Source organism: Staurois parvus, unplaced genomic scaffold (genome assembly GCF_062004578.1).
Source record: "Staurois parvus isolate SC_StPar_1 unplaced genomic scaffold, SC_StPar_1.0 ptg000014l, whole genome shotgun sequence".
Taxonomy (NCBI): Eukaryota; Metazoa; Chordata; class Amphibia; order Anura; family Ranidae; genus Staurois; species Staurois parvus.
Window position 1 is genome coordinate 554,649 of NW_028317810.1, and position 17,172 is coordinate 571,820.

The 17,172-nt window shown below is 39.8% G+C and overlaps 1 protein-coding gene across 2 annotated transcripts in view; it reads left to right on the forward strand.

Moving 5' to 3' along the window:
* CAMKK2 (calcium/calmodulin dependent protein kinase kinase 2) overlaps window positions 1–17,172 on the forward strand; it is a 180,863-nt gene that overhangs the window by 145,683 nt on the left and 18,008 nt on the right. For both annotated transcript variants that reach the window (XM_089676527.1, XM_089676534.1), the window contains exons 9-13: window positions 4,781–4,869; window positions 8,364–8,563; window positions 11,685–11,738; window positions 13,787–13,860; window positions 15,307–15,394. In XM_089676527.1, the coding sequence (XP_089532653.1) occupies window positions 4,781–4,869; window positions 8,364–8,563; window positions 11,685–11,738; window positions 13,787–13,860; window positions 15,307–15,394 (505 nt within the window). The remainder of the gene's footprint in view (window positions 1–4,780; window positions 4,870–8,363; window positions 8,564–11,684; window positions 11,739–13,786; window positions 13,861–15,306; window positions 15,395–17,172) is intronic.

Sequence of the window (17,172 nt, forward strand, 5' to 3'; positions counted from 1 at the left end):
CATAACCATACCTGCCATTGCCTTCATCTTCCTTTCTTCATCACCATCTTCTAACAGGCATCATTCAACGTCGTCATCCACTGCGCAGGATAACATGAGTTTGTCAGTCACAGTGCCATCCTAGGAGACTTTATGTTCCCTGCTGTTTTTACGCATGTTGTCTCCCAGAGATAAACACCTTGTTGTTGCCTCCCACTTTGTAAGCTGCTGGTTGAAATGTTAAAGTAAACCCTTACCTTGACAAACAGCCCATTCAATTTAAAACAGAAATGCAGGGCAAAACATTTGTGTATAGACCTAAGAAAAAAATAAAATTGTTTTCCTTTTACTATAAATGATCATATGACTTCTGTTCTCAGCTGTATAAGGGGCTTAGAGAGCTGGGGGGTGGAGACTGCAGGGAGGCTTGTCAGCCGGAGTCAAGGAGAAAGCTGCAAAGGGATCTTTCTAGTGAAGAGTTGTGCAGGGCGGTATGTCAGCACATGTCTTGTCCATTGGAAGACAGGCAGTGCTCCCAGCAAAGCCAAAAAACAGACCATGCTGAGATGGGTGTGTTCCCACGCCTAGCATGGAAAGTATGAATTAGGAAAGCAGGGGAACTGGCAGGACCAGTTGGTATTTCACTCAAAAGAAGCAATTCAAAGAAAACAGGATACTTTTTTACACAAGTACATGGTGCAACAGACAAATATCAGGAATGTGAAATGGGTAACATATTCTTTAAAACGAGTCCCACTGAGTGGTGATTGGGGAGGGGAGACTAAGGAAATACTTCCTTCTGTCTGCAAAAGAGTGATAGGGGGAGATTTACTAAAACTAGAGCATGCAAAATCTGGTGCAGTTTTTCATAGAAATCAATCAGCTTCCAGGTTTTATTGTCAAAGCTTAATTAAACAAGCTGAAGTTAGAAGCTGATTTGGCTGTAATGCACAGCTGCACCAGATTCTAAGTACTCCAGTTTTTGTAAATCTTCCCCATAGTATCTATTCCCCAAGATACCCCTCTCAAGGAGACATATGCAGGCCATAGATGGGTCGAAAATCGGCCAATTTTTCTTTTAAAAAAACGAAAAATCGGTCGTTCAAGCGACCAACGTTACCAGCAACGGTAAAAAAAATCGGCCGATTTTCATCCCGTCTACAGCCGGCAAAAAGTGTCCCTGCAGGGAGCTCCGCTATTTCTTTGACAGTTCTTTGACATTTATAGCGGTTGCAACAATGTATCTATTTGTATCCATTTAGGATACAGATGTTTTTATTTGGAAACAAATTGATACATTGTTGCAACCGCTATAAATGTCAAGGAACTGTCAAAGAAATAGCGGAGCTCTCTGCAGGGACACTTTTTGCCGGACTGGAATTCCTCTTCTTCTTCTTCTTCTTCTTCCTCTTCTTCTTCTTCTTTATCCTCTTCTTCATCTTCTTCATCCTCTTCTTCTTCTTCTGCTTCTTCTATTTCATCTTCTGCTTCTTCATCTACTTCATCCTCTTCTTCTTCTTCTTCATCCTCTTCATCTTCTTCTTTTTCATCCTCTTCATCCTCTTCTTCTTCTTCATCCTCTTCCACTTCTTCCTCTTCTTCTTCATCCTCTTCTTCATCTTCTTCATCCTCTTCTTCAGCTTCTTCATCCTCTTCTTCATCTTCCTCATCCTCTTCTTCTTCATCCTCTTCTTCTGCTTCCTCTTCTTCTTCTTCCTCTTCTTCTTCTTCTTCTTCCTCTTCTTCTTCTTCTTCCTCTTCTTCTTCTTCCTCTTCTTCTTCGTCCTCTTATTCTTCTTCTTCATCCTCTTCTTCTTCTTCCTCCTCTTCTTCCTCTTCCTCCTCTTCTTCCTCTTCTTCCTCTTCTTCATCCTCTTCTTCATCCTCTTCTTCTTCCTCTTCCTCTTCTTCTTCCTCTTCATCCTCTTCTTCTTCTTCATCCTCTTCTTCATCCTCTTCCTCTTCTTATTCTTCTTTTTCTTCATCCTCTTCTTTTTTCTTCTTCTTTTTGTCTTCCTCTTGCAGGTCACTGCTCATGCGCAGATTTTTTTTATCGGTGAAAAGATTGGCCGATTTGCCCATCATTGCCGCGAAAATCATCCGATCGGCAAAATAGGCCGATTTTTTCCAACTTTACTGATAAAAAAAATCTGCCAAAATACCTAAAAACGGCCGAACAATTAGCCCACTAACGATCCGAAAATCGTCCGATTTTATTTTCGGACAAAAAATCGGCCGATTTTCGACCCATCTATGGCCTGCAATACATTGCTTTTTTGAAATCTAAGGATTTTTTGCCCTTTCTAATAAAGCTCTCATGAAGAAAATATAGGGGCTACTACTGATTAACAATAAAAGTTGCAGTTTCTTTTCAAAAATTATACTGGGGGAAATTTACTAAAGCTGGTACATTCAAAATCTGGTGCACTTGTGTACAGTAACCAATCAGCTTCCAGTTTTATTGTCAAAACTTAATTGAACAAGCTGAAGTAACCCTCTGTTCACATCAATCCCGACTTTGAAATCATGCGACTTACAGTGAAGTTGCATGATTTCAAAGTAGGGTGACCCGCCGATTTCAGGTGCTATTTGCAAGACATCTGATACAGATGTCTATGCAATTTGCACCAAAAGTAGTGCATGTACTACTTTTGAAATTGGTGCAGCTCTGACCAAGTCGGAGCCGCACTGATATGACCACTTTAATTGTGGACAATAGGGTGCGACTTGGCATGCAATTCGCAAGTTGCACGGCATGCAAATCGCATGCCAAGTTGCGTCCAGTGTAAACCAGGGCTTAGAAGCTAATTGGTTACTATGCACAGCTGCACCAGATTCTGTGTGCATCAGTTTTCGTAAATTTACCCCACTATGCCTGTTTGTTGTGACAGGAACTTATTCATTCAAACTTGTGAAGTTACTGGTAGGTAGGTAGACCAGACCACAGTTGGTCATTTAGTTCACTTATCCCTAGTCAGTACAGCTGTAATAGATATTTATATTTAAGTCTTGTGTAGAATTTTGGAGACAGTCCATTAAAGAGCCTAGCAAATAGTTACAAATAGCATGGATACTTCTCTTTAAGTGGAACTGCACTGCATCTGGGTACCACAAAACAAAAATGCTATATAATTCATTTTTATTATTCAAAACAAACTCCTCTATTCATCCATTTCTCTATGCTTTATTTTGCTGAGAATTCATTTTGAAAAACACCTCCTGGCAATTCTGGCAGTGGTCATCTTGAGTAAGGGCAGATTATTCCTGTAGTAGTTGTTTCCTGGAATCTATCTGTCCTTAGCTCAGGCATTGGCCAAGCTGAGAACCCTCCCTTCCCAAAAACTCCTGGGATGTATTGCATAATTTGCCTAGGCATGGAAACCAGAACGTAAATGAAAGAATGCAAAAGGTTAAAACAAGTAAATGTTATATACTTTCTATCTATTTACTAATGCTAGCAGCATAAGGATTAAAAGTAGTCCATGTTGATTGAGAAAGACAGAAGTTCCGCTTTAAGCTGACCGTAGATGGATTAGAAAATGGATCCAAATATCGAGACGGTAGACCAATCGTTTCATATTGCTATGGTTAGTGTGCCTAATGTGACAGTAATTCTAGTCAATTCTTCAAGTCAATGTTTCAAATATATATACAGCGCTTCAGCAAAAAATTCATATGTGCTCAATTGACTTCTCCAATTCATGCAAACATATACATACATTTGATATCATATAAAAATAAATATCCTATAAAATGTCAAATGTATCCATATAAAAATTCATTAGTGTCCAAATACCAATATATATATATATATATATATATATATATATATATATATATATAGTGCAAAATTTTCTTCAAAAAGTGCACCACGCTACTCATAGATCATAAAAGTGCAAATGTTCTGATTAAAAAATAAAGTGCTCATGTCCTCTCTTCCACTGTCCATCGCCCACGTAGCTATCCTCCACCTTCACTTCTCACTCAGCAGATAGTTTGACTCAATCAGCCCTGGGTCATTTTGCGCTCATAGAAAGCAACAGGGTTTTCCACCATTCCTCCACTTTTTATCCACTTTGGTCATCCACCACTCCTTCAATAGCTCTAGGAAGGTCCTTTTAATATCTGCTTCTCCTTCCTTTCATACACTCATGCAGGCCACGGGAAAAGCAAAAAGGAACGCCATACTATAAAATCCTCTTTTATTTTAGAAAACACATTGATCTGATAACACTTACATTTCCCAGTGTTTTCTCCCAGCACTCGGATACAATGCTTTCTTATTGCCGGTCCCAGCCCACCATTTAGCCTGTGTGCAGGATAGTGCGGGTGAAAATAAGTTATGTATTGATATCAGTTTCAAGATTGAAAATGAATGAATGAACATGTTGAAAACGTTTTTTCGAATGAATAATTTCTAATCGTTTGTGGGTCAGTCATTTGGAAAAAATAATGTAATTGAAATGTGCATAAGCACAGAGTGGTAATAGAAAAATTCTAATACAATGATTGGACCATCAAATGTTAGATTGAAGGCATGTTTCAATTTTTATTCGAATGTTCGTTAATTTTTCTACACCTCTATAGTCAGCTTTAATAACAACAGCAGAAAAGCATTGAAAAAATGTCGGTGCCTTGCCCGTCTTGTACCTGAAATTAGTGAAACAGTGGTCTTTGCTGCTCCCTGAGTATGTAATTTGCACAAAAAAAGGAAAAATTTAGCCCAGTTACAGATTTGCTTACTGTGTGTCCATTTCTTTTGTGTACTATACATCCTGTAAAGTTTGAGTTTTTGTTCTAGGCCAGTGATGGACATACCAACTGCAAAACCACTAACAGAAGACCAGACAAGGTTCTACTTCCAGGATCTGATTAAAGGAATTGAGTACTGTGAGTTTTTTTGCCTCTTTGTTACTCTAATAATCTGATTTGTCTTTCTTACAGAACTTAAAACTCTTATGTATGTTTTTTCCAGACTTAAAAATATGAAAGTGTATCAAAATCAAAGAACAAGTAATCTATTGCAGTTTATCAGTTCCCTAGATTTAGCCTTATTTCACCTTTATTTTCACCTGGCAATTGTGCCAGTAAGACATACAGTTGTGTTCAAAATAATAGCAGTGTGTTGAAAAAAGTGAATAAAGCTAAAAATCCTTCTAATAACTTTTATTTCCATACACACAAATGCATTGGGAACACTACACATTCTATTCCAAATCAAAACATGAAGAAAAATATATCAAATTTGTGTTGTTCTTCTAAAAAAATTGAAGAAAAGTGAATATTAGACTGTTCAAAAAATAGCAGTGTTTGTATTCTTCTTTACAAACTCAAACATTCACTATATAAACTGAAAAATGTTTGAAGATTTTGCTTTCCTTTGAATCACTTAATTAATATTTAGTTGTTTAACCACTGTTTCTGAGAACTGCTGTACATCTGTATTGCATGGAGTCAACCAACTTCTGGCACCTGTGAACAGGTATTCCAGCCCAGGATGATTGGACTACATTCCACAGTTCTTCTCTATTTCTTGGTTTTGCCTCAGAAACTGCATTTTTGATGTCACCCCACAAGTTTTCTATTGGATTAAGATCCGGGGATTGGGCTGGCCACTCTATAACGTCAATCTTGTTGGTCTGGAACCAAGATGTTGCACGTTTACTGGTGTGTTTGGGGTCGTTGTCTTGTTGGAACACCCATTTCAAGGGCATTTCCTCTTCAGCATAAGGCAGCATGACCTCTTCAAGTATTCTGATGTATTCAAACTGATTCATGATCCCTGGTATGCGATAAATAGGCCCAACACCGTAGTATGAGAAACAAAGATGTGTCTTCACAGTGTACTGTGGCTTGAATTCAGTGTTTGGGGGTCGTCTGACAAACTGTCTCTGGCCACTAGACCCAAAAAGAACAATCTTGCTTTCATCAGTCCACAAAATGTTGCGCCATTTCCCTTTAGGCCAGTCAATGTGCTCTTTGGCAAATTGTAACCTCTTCAGCACATCTTTTTTTCAACAGTGGGACTTTTCGGGGGCTTCTTGCAGATAGCTTGGCTTCACATAGGCGTCTTCTCATTGTAATAGTACTCACAGGTAACTTTAGACCTTCTTTGATCTTCCTGGAGCTGATTGTTGGCTGAGTCCTTGCCATTTTGGCCATTTTTTGTAAATTATTTGCCATGTAGAAATATCATTTCTACCAAAAACAGTGATTGATCAGGTTAGTGATGTCTGACTGCTATTATTTTGAACAAAACTGTATGTCCTACATTGACCACGCTAACTCTCTACTGTACTCATAGAAGAGCAGCATTGTACTTCTAGCACACTTCTTGATGACATTGTTTTAGAAAACACTACAGAGTGCATATGACACAGAAAAGCACTGGGTTTCTGGCAGGGCCAACAGATATTTTTCGGTAAATTATTGAACATATAAAACAAAATAATTACAATGGTATATTCAGCAGACCAAAAGGAAGCAATAAGAAAAGATCACTGTTAAAGGTAAAAAATACTTTAAATTGTTGCAGATCCTTAGCTTGAAGTGTTGACCTCTAATGCACAACATAGGAAATGCAGAGGCAGCTCAGATACGGAGAGGGTTGAACAGAAAAGTGCAGTCATCTTCTAGGTTAAACCTAGCATTACAGACTCCTTAAAGTGATTTTAGCTACTTGCCCTCCAGAGGATTTACCCCCCTTCCTGACCATGCCATTTTTTGCGTTACGGCGCTGTGTTACTTTAACTGAAAATTGCGCAGTCATGTAATGCTGCACCCAAATGCAATTTACGTCCTTTTTTTACCACAAATAGAGCTTTCTTTAAGTGGTATTGGATCACCTGTGTGTTTTTTTATTTTTTGCGCTATAATCAAAAAAAGACAATTTTGAGAAAAAAAAATGTTTTTTGACTTTTTGCTATTAAACATGCCCAATAAAAAATGTTAAAAATCAAATTTCGTCATACATTTAGGCCAAAATGTTTTCTCCTACATGTCTTTGCTAAAAAAAAAAAATCCCAAATACATGTAACTGAATTGGTTTACGTGAAAGTGATAACGTTTACAAATGGCGGGATAGATACTGGATTTTTTTAATTATTATTATTATTTTTTTACTAGTAATGGCAGTGATCAGCGACTTATAGAAGGACTGCGGGACTGCGGCAGGCATTCTGACACTGGGAGGAACTGACTTGGTGTCACTGACATCCCCAATGACACCAATACAGTGATCAGTGCTAATAAACAGCACTGACACTGTACTAATGGCACTGGGCAGGAAGGGGTTAACATCTGGGATGATAAAAAGGTTTAACTGTGTGCTGTTTCCCATTATGTGTTGTGTGTGTGCTTCACTGTAAGCACACCGCTTTGTATGGCTCTGCTATGCAGAGCCATACAAAGCAGTGTGCATCAGCTGACAGGGGAGAGATCTGTATTGTTTACATACAGGCCTCTCCCCCGTCGGAGATACTCAGAAATCACTGTTTACCGGCGAGTAAGCACCGGCCGGGACCTGGTGATTGACAGCCGAGACCGCGAATGGTGACGCAGGTAGGACCCCCTACCCGGAAATGCGAAAACACGTATATATATGTGATTTTGCGCACTCCTGACGCCCTGTAGCAGTATTTCTGCTATAGGACAGAGGGGAAGCGGTTAAAGGTGTGTGGTTTATTACCTTAATGCATTCTATGTATTAAGGTAAAAAATAACCTTACAGTATCAGCCCCCTTAAATACTTACCTGGCTCCTCTTTTGATCCAACGCTGTGCTCGCGAGCAGCATTTTGCTGCTCTCTCCCTACTCACGGGCACCAAGGCAACAGCAGGAGCTATTGGCTCCTGCTGCTGTCAATCACATCCTGTGGGGAATTACTAAGGAGTGGGGCCAAACCATGCCCTGTGTGTCTATGGACACATAGTTTACATAGTTAGTCTGGCTGAAAAAAAAGAAGTCCATCTAGTTCAACCATAAAGACAATAACAGGACAGGCTCAGGAGTGAGTCTACGCTCTGCCCCAATAGCAAGCGCTTGCCATGGGGGCGGACACAGAAGAGGGGGATCTCCGGCAGGGGACCACAAAATAGGAGGCTTTGGGCTGCTCTGTGCAATCATGTTGCAAAAATGTTAATTAAAAACATTTTAATTTTGCTTTTAATAATAATGTAAAAAATGTTAATACTTTACAGTGCCAGGATGGCTTGCTGACACAATAATAGATCAGCTTCTTTCTAGACCTTTAAGAATCTAGGCTGCAGTTTTAACCTATTCTACAGCTACTGCCCATGTACTGTTTGTAGCTGTTTGTGCTGAGTACTATTATTCCATGGTGGTGTTGACATGATCCAGTCCATAACATTGTACTGTCTTTGCAGTGCATTATCAGAAGATTATACACCGGGATATCAAACCCTCCAATCTTTTAGTGGGGGAAGATGGTCACATCAAGATTGCTGACTTTGGGGTCAGCAATCAGTTTGAAGGAACAGACGCTTTTCTCTCCAACACAGTGGGAACACCAGCCTTCATGGCTCCCGAGACCCTGTCAGAAACACGCAGAATATTTTCTGGAAAGGTAAAACCCCTGGTTGATTGGAATATGTAAAGTATAATCATAATTATCAAAAAAGGTAAAAATACTTCTTGGGATAGTTGTGCAATGTTGATGTAAATAAAAATACAACTTAGAATTGTTTTAGTGATGTCATCAGTCATACAAGACTATATTCATTTAAAAATGGGTCTCTGCTTTCACCTATGCAGAGCAAAAGAACAGCTTAATTACTGCTCTGCGTATACTCATCATCCGTTTTTTTTTTTTTTTTTTGCATTTAGCCACACAAACAAATGTTGTAGTCTGTCAGCAGCACCCATCACTGTCAGAATCCACTGATTGGCTGCAGATGCTGATCAATATGTCACTTGATTTCAGTCGAGCGGGGGAGCCCACCCACTGATCGAAAATTTGATTAGTGTATGGCTAGCTTAAAACTCCTTGCTTCCATATATGGAGAGTTTTTTCACTTCCTTCACATGTGACAACTCTTGAACTGGGTGAATGGCTGCTCATGCAAGGGTATGAGGGGAGGGGGGAGTGAAAATCAAGCATCTCATGGTGCAATAGGAAGTGAAGGGAAAGTAAGGCTGGCCATAGATTATCCAATTTTCTTGAGATTTTTGGTTTAGATTTACCAAAAACCATATAATAGGAGGTCAAACCTAACAACACTTTCAATTGTATCAAATTAGGCAGGCTCTTGCACTACATAGCTGAAGGTAAATCTAAAGGAAATTGGGCAGAAATTGAACAGAAAATTGTATAGTGTATGGACAGCTTTAGTATATGTTTATGGAAATGGAGGTAGTTAATTGAACAGGTACCTGTGGGCAAAGCCCAGGTGTACTTCTAAGCATACCTCCTAACCCTCTTGTATTGAACTGTATCGTTGCTGTATGGCCTCCCTTTACATTGTAAAGCACTGAGCAAACTCATGGCGCTATATAAATCCTGTATAATAATAATATTTAAACCAAGGAACAAAAATGTTATACAGTATATTGGAGCTTCCCAGTTCTTTCATGTTGTGATTGCATTTGTGTTCTTTTTTTCAGACTTTTTTTACTTTAGCATTACCTGGTGATCCTGCCAGTATCACACTGCCTGTCCTAGGGTGACAACACACGCTCCCTGTACAGTATCTTTGTCACCCTAGGACAGGATGTATGCTAGTATTGTAGAACATCTCCCCTTCTTCTCATCTCCATAACATAGGGGGGAGGTATTCCAAAGAACAACAGAAATAGCCTGGAACAGTACAGCAAAAGGCAGAGAACACAGGAAGTTATCAGCTCACTAGATTTCTGGCAGGGTCAAGTTTTTTTTATACTTAAATATGACAAAATGCTTTTAACAGTACATATAAAAGACCAAAGGAGAGCAAATAAGAGAAGTTCATTGCTAGGATTTAATTGCCTATGCTGTAAAATATAAAGTTTTTTATTAATTGTCTAATAAGCAGCTCTTTAAAATGAACAGCTGAATTTTATGTCTAATATATATACACACTAATAATTAAATAAATCTAAAACAACTAATGTGCAATAGATCAATGTCTCAAAGTGCAATAAATGTATATAACATGAAAGTATCCATCAATTATTGTGCAAAAGTCTGCAAAAAATAAAGTGCATATGCAAAGTCTCTGTGCTTCTTCAATAAATATTCTCCACGTGCCACTCTGTGCTTAACACATGTAATAAAGGTGCTCTCAGTGCTTTCCCCAGTGCTGCAACACACTCATCAGAGGTAATGGATCTTTTTAATCAAAAAAGGTCTAACAACTCTTGGTTTAGGTATCGCATGCCGGTAGGGATTCCTCCACATTGCTCTCCACGGCTCTTTTTCTCCATACTCATGTTCACTTGGAAGCACATAAATCACACAGGGGGATCCGATAGCATAAAAATGTATTAAACTTCATTAAAAACAGCATTAAAAAAAAACTTATGCAGGGGTTGCTCTCTCTAGGCACTATTGTTTGTATGTCTAAGGCTCCATTCACACCTATGCAGTTTGTTTTTTGTCTGTTTTGCAGTGCTTTTCACAGTTTGTTTTGCGTTTTTTTTACATGCTTTTTTACTGTGTTTTGTTCAGCTTTTTCTTTTCTTTTAAAGTGGAATTTTTTTTTGCTACGCACTACCATGCATTTCAGCAGATTCTCCATTGAACTCTGTTGTAGCAAAAACTCTGCTTTTTACTTTTAAAAAAGTCCCTGACCCTTTCCAAAAACGCAGCAGCTCAAAAAAGCATAGATGTGAACACGTTCCATAAAAAACCATGTTAAATGGACTGTAGTGCGTTTCTGCAAAAAGCACTAAAAAACGCATTGGTGTGAACGGAACCTAAGAGCGCCACCGCCACTCCACTCAGATTGTCCCCAGAGCCGGCGTGCGTTCCGCTGCCCAGAAAGCTGAAAATCAGAATTGATGTTCCGTAACCATACTTCTACATGTTTCGTCTGATACTAGACATCCTCAGACGCCTCCTCCGTTTTTTGCTAGTGTCCCACTGCGCCATACTCTTCTTTTTACAGAAACCTCCTAGAAACTCACAATTAACACAAGCAGAAGCTAGTGATAGTTTAAGGAGTCATAATTTGTACAATGATTTGGGTGAACTGGTTGTATACAATATGGAAATATCTACAAGTATAGCTGACCCTTCAGCAAAATTGGTAGTGAATGGAAAACCATTAAATATGTTTATATCAGGGGCGGACTGACCATTTGGAAACTCGGGCACTGCCCGAGGGCCCGGGGTCAGTAGGGGGCCCCATGAGATGCCCCTGGTACCTTTTTCATAGGCTTTTTTGAGTTTGGGCAAGGACACAGGGGCCCCATGATCCCCTATTGCCCAGGGGCCCCATGAGTTGTCAGTCCGCCCCTGGTTTATAATAAATATAATGAAGAGATGCTTTAAGATGTCCCATGCTTTCTATCTCATAGTGACCTTGCACTGCTCCTTCTTTGTTTAGTATCTGCAGATAATTCACATGTATGCTGTGAGTAGGAGGTGTGGGGAAGTTGCCATGGATACAGAATCTTGTGATCCAGTGTGCTGTGCATGACAGGTGTATATTGCTAGCACATTAACACTTTAATTTTGTTACCTTTTTTTTTTTCTTCATTTTTTGCAGGCTCTGGATGTTTGGGCAATGGGAGTCACCCTGTACTGTTTTGTATATGGCCAGGTATATATTTTTATAAATCACTATGTATGTCTTATTCAGATGCTATATGATCAAGTTTTCTCTCATGTATTTTTAGAACAGTATCTTGTAAGTTAATGACTGGTTTCACATGAGTGTAACGTCAAACATGCCATAGGTATTCATTTTGCTATTTTTCAGCTTGTATCAACTTGCATAATTAAATATACTCAAAGTTGACTTTAACATGGCACACACACCCCAAAAAACGTATTTCATGTACACAGGTTACATGTATTACACCCTATCCTTATCCCCCTCTGCAGCTCCCCCTGCATGCATTTGCCAGCAAATCCTGGCTGTTGCTGTCAAAGAACGTTGTTTATAATCAAATGGAAGCTAGAGAGAAGCACTGCTACTTTTGTATCTACTATGTTTCTTGTGTCTACAGATCAAAGGGCTGAATGTTGGCAGCTAGGGGGTTTTACATACACATGCCTGTAAAACTGGTGACCTGTCAGCTGTCAGATAGATGGGATTGCAGACCGCACCCCCCAACCAGAACATTCCCCAAATACAACCAATTAAAAGAAAAACCATTAAGCAGATTGTGCGAGTAATGGCCATGGCAACTTTATTGGTGTTACACAAAAGAAAATCCATGTACATACAACAACAACCGTTGATGATATTCAACATGCAAATTATAATAAATCACCCCCTTCTGGCTCAGTTATTGGAACTCGAGCCATCACATATGACATCTGACACTGAAAACGTCACTCCAGGGTGACAGCACCACACAAAGTGCTTGCGACAAGGAGGGGGGTGGGGAGCTCTTCTGCTTGCAGGCTGACCACTGATCTCAAACGATCCTGGTGCCTCTTATATCCTGTCCGCCAATGCTCCAGAAACTTCTGTGACTCCCGATTGGATCCCTGGAATTCTGCCTAACATAATTTAAAGGGGCCAACACCAAATTTCCCCACACATGACAAACCCACCCTTATAAAAATCCAAACAAACCCTTATGAGAGGGGAGGGGTGGGAGCGGCCACAATCCCATGAAAGTGGTCCCAAAGGTTTGTGCCCACTTTTGGCCAAGGGATCAGGTGGCTGTACAGCTGTCCACTGATCTCTTATAGCTAGTAAAAACCCGGAACTGATGTCACAAGTTTCTTCTGTCACTTTCCCAAGTGGCTATGACTGGGAAAGACGCTAATGGAGCACATCAGTTTAGCCAGAAATGCTTGTTTTTGTACAGGACAGGCACTCCTGTCATCAACAGTAGAGATCCTCTGGTTACATTTATTTTAAATGACTGTTTTTCCCCCCCTGGCCTTTGTCAGTGGGTTGCCTGCAGAGATTTTGCAAACCTATGGAAATATCCTGTGTAAGAAAGTTCTTTTAGCAGTATGTTCTTTTGACTGGTATCTCTCATTTATGGTAAATCTAACTAGATACACAGCCAAATTAAACAGAATATAAACAACGTCAATTTCAATTCAGACAGGTTTATTTTAACCAATGTATAATGGGAATGTGATGTGTATTTTCCAGAGATCATCTTGCTGTAAACACTCTATTAATATGTGCTAATGTTTTAAAAGCTTTGTTTCTAATTTGTTAATACACAGACAGTTATATGTGTTCATTACAGCTTTGCCTATGTTTTATAATACTGCATAATGTTTGTGTTTTACTTCTCCTGTCATTGCAAGTCTATGACTCACTAGAAACAATGCACTCCCTGCGTGGCTGATATTTCTCCAGCCATCAAGAGCAGATCGCGCCACGAATCTCTGTATTTACCACAATAACAAACATATGGAAGAGCAAGCGTGTAGAAAAAAAATGAAATTTACATAACATTTTCTATATTGTAAAAAATGTATTACTAATTCTAATTGCAGTAACAGAAAATAATTCTGTATTTTCCCTTCAAGTAAAGTAACTTGTATATTAACTGGAGATTAAAAACACACATTCCAAGCTTTAAATATGTATAAATGTCTTTGCATCTATTTGTAAATCACACTTGTGCTGCGTAACAGACTGCTTTGTATTGACTAACATCTTAATGTTTTCAGTGTCCATTTATGGATGAGAGAATTTTATCCCTACACGGCAAGATAAAAAATCAGCCACTGGAATTACCAGACCAGTAAGTCACACTGTCCCCTGTTTGTAGTATGGTTGTCACCCAACAGTAAGGATACTAGTTATACAAGTACTAGTATATAATACTAGTTATACAAGTAAAAACTGATCTGATTGGTTGTTGTGGGTCACAGACATAATCGGGAGAATTCATAAAGGGTATCGTAGACACCCTTTAGAATTCAGTTGGGGTGCAGCACCAAAATTCTTGGTGCTTGTGCCCAGTTCATGTACCTGGTACATGAATTTGTCTGTGTCTGCACTGAGGAAGAAGTATTCACATTGGGCACGCCTTCCCCAGTGCATTCACTCCTTCCCTCCCTGTCCATTGTGCCCTCTACACTGATAGCTGCTTGGCCAAAGAATTTTATACTAGGGTGGGCAGAGTCAGATGGGGAACTGAGAGACTAGTTCTCTATCAGGTAGTGCTCCACGTTTGATTGACAGTGCATGGGAGTGGGCAGATCCATAGCCACTAATCAGTCCAATAGTGGCTGTCAGACCTACCCACTGCTGTGTACTGTCACTTAGAGGTGAAGTAGACCTAATGGAAAACTAGTCTCTCAGTTACCCATCAGGCTCCACCCACCCAGTGATATTTGTTTCCCAAATACGGGCATTGCCCATATATGGGTAATGACATCAGCTGTATCCCTTGCCCTTTTCCGTACATTTAGCTTTTGGCCAGGGAATCTCTTCTTCAGTCACCAGCTAAATGGGGCAGGGGATACAGTACGGTTATGGAAGCTGCCACAGACTTGACAGCTTCCCAGCACAGGCACAGTCTAATGCTTGGTTCACATATGTGCGGGTGGTGCCACTGTGGATCCACACGAAAATCCGTGCAGCCGCACCACCCACGCAGAGGAAGGCGGACCTGCGGGCAGGTGCCATTAGTTCTAATGGCACGCCGCCCGCTCTGGAAAACGCAACCGTACTGGGAATGGAGGTTCCCGTGCGGGCTGCGTTTTCAGAAGAAGTGCAGGGACTTCTTCCCTGCGTATTGTAGGACAGGGGAGTCCATTCAAATGAATGGGCTCTCATGCCCACGCAAAATGCGACACACACGGCCGCATATATGTGAACCAGGGGTAAGAACTGATCAAAGATGGTCTTAATTACTGCCTAAATGGAAAACTGGTGGTAATTGTTAAAGAATTTTTCCCTGCCACTATGACAGATTCTTAAAGTGGCGGTTGTAAGAACTACCTGAATTTGCTGCACGTATCAGTAATGTTACCAACACAGGCACATTGCCTACCTGAATTAGCCACAGGTAGTTCAGACAGAACTGAAAACTGTCGTTGGGGCCATTTTAGATTCCACTGAATGTTCTTTACTAGCATTTACAAATCATCCCCATAGCCCATGTTACATACCAGGATTATTAAAATGACAGTAACAGTAATTAAAAACTCAACAGCTTTTAATATCTTTTTTTTTTTAACAGGCCAGAAATAGCAGAGGACCTAAGGGATCTAATTATTAAAATGCTGGATAAAAACCCAGAATCTAGGCTTACTGTACCTGATATAAAGGTGAGCTCAATGTTCTTCTGCATGATGTATTCATGAGGAGGTGCACAAACTTGCCTCTAATCCATGTATAGCAAGGAGGGTATTACCCATGCAGTTGAAGTGTGCATATTACCATGTATTTCAGCTGAGCTGTAGCCAATGAGACAATTCATAAATTATACTTCAGATATCCCAGTATATTATAACTGTATGCCTTAAAACAAACCACTTGAGTGTAGTACACCCTAGAAAAATCTTCTCTTACCGCAGCCACATTGCTCCATAAAATCACCAGGACTAGCAGTCAGTTTGGCCACCCGATCCCATTCTGTACAGCAGGGGTGTCAAACTGGCAGCCCTCCAGCTGTTGCCAAACTACAAGTCCCATCATGCCTCTGCCTTTGGAAGTAATGCTTGTAACTGCCAGCCTTGCAATGCCTCATGGGACTTGTAGTTTGGCAACAGCTGGAGGGCCACCAGTTTGACACCCTTGCTCTACAGCACAACTGCAGACAACTGCTGTGTACATGCAGCTGGCTAACGGTGTTTGCAGGCTCTTTGTTAAATACTTCGCAACATTGTTAGGCCTCATACTCACTTGAGCTCAAAAACACTGTTTTTACAGGCATTTGAGCTTTTTTTTCCTGCCTCCAAATGCCCATCCATGTTAACCTTTCATATGTAAATAACTTTGTATCAGAATTTGAATTTGTGTGTCATTTAAAATACTCAATGAGTACAGTCAGTACAACTCAGGGGAAAAAAAACATTTTATCCACAGTAGCATTAGCTGTTTTCAAGTATGAACCACATTTTAGGTCTTTAGATTGTACAGAAGGGAAAATAATTTTTACAGGACCTTAGGAAAAAAAAAAGATATGTATTATTTAGGTGTCAAAATGATTGCAGAAATATTTGGCTTTTAGAGGAAATGAAAAGTTGTTCTAGTTATGATATGATAGGCATATTTTTTGTTAGCAAATACATCCCTTCCTTCTTTTTTTTCAAAAATATTGATAAAACTAGCTGCTTGCATACAGGAAAACAAACCTCAGAACAAAAATGTAATATATTGTCACTTACCTTAGATGTGCTGGCTGCATTAGTTTTCTTTGTTCAGGCTTTTTCCTTTTTTTTCTGCATGTTGATTCTTCCAGTAATGTACTTCCTGTCCTGGTAAGTCTATGCTCACTGTATCAGGACAACACACAGGAAAGAACTACTGGAATCTCCCAAAGTACTCTTGTGCATAACATAGATCAGTGGGATACTGTGGTTCTCATACCAATATAACTGATAACAATGCAGCACAGGCAGAGAGCACAGGAAATTATCAAATATCAAGATTTCTGGCAAGATCAACAGGTATTTTTTGCACTTTTCAGACAAATCTAACAAAACACATTCAATGGTATAGTACAAAGAGCAAAAAAGAGGAAATAAAGCTGGCCATATTCCCCCATCCACACATTTGAGGTGGATTTGGGAACCCTCCCGGGTGTGTCATTGTATTCTGATAGCTGTGGAGTCAGCTGGACTCCCTCACTGTCAGAATACACTGATCAGCGCTACACTCTGTTGGCTGCAGCATTGATTGAACTTAAAGTGTTACTAAACCCACAACAGTAAAATCAGTCTGTATATGCAGTAAAGCATGCTTGTTATACTCACTGTGGAACCTAAGGGGTTAATCCTCCACATTGTGTAAAAAGGCTGTTTGATCCTTCATTCTCTGCCCCTCCTCTTGCTGAAATGTCCACCTGATACAGACTGAGTTTGGTGTGTATTGCTAGAGTTTT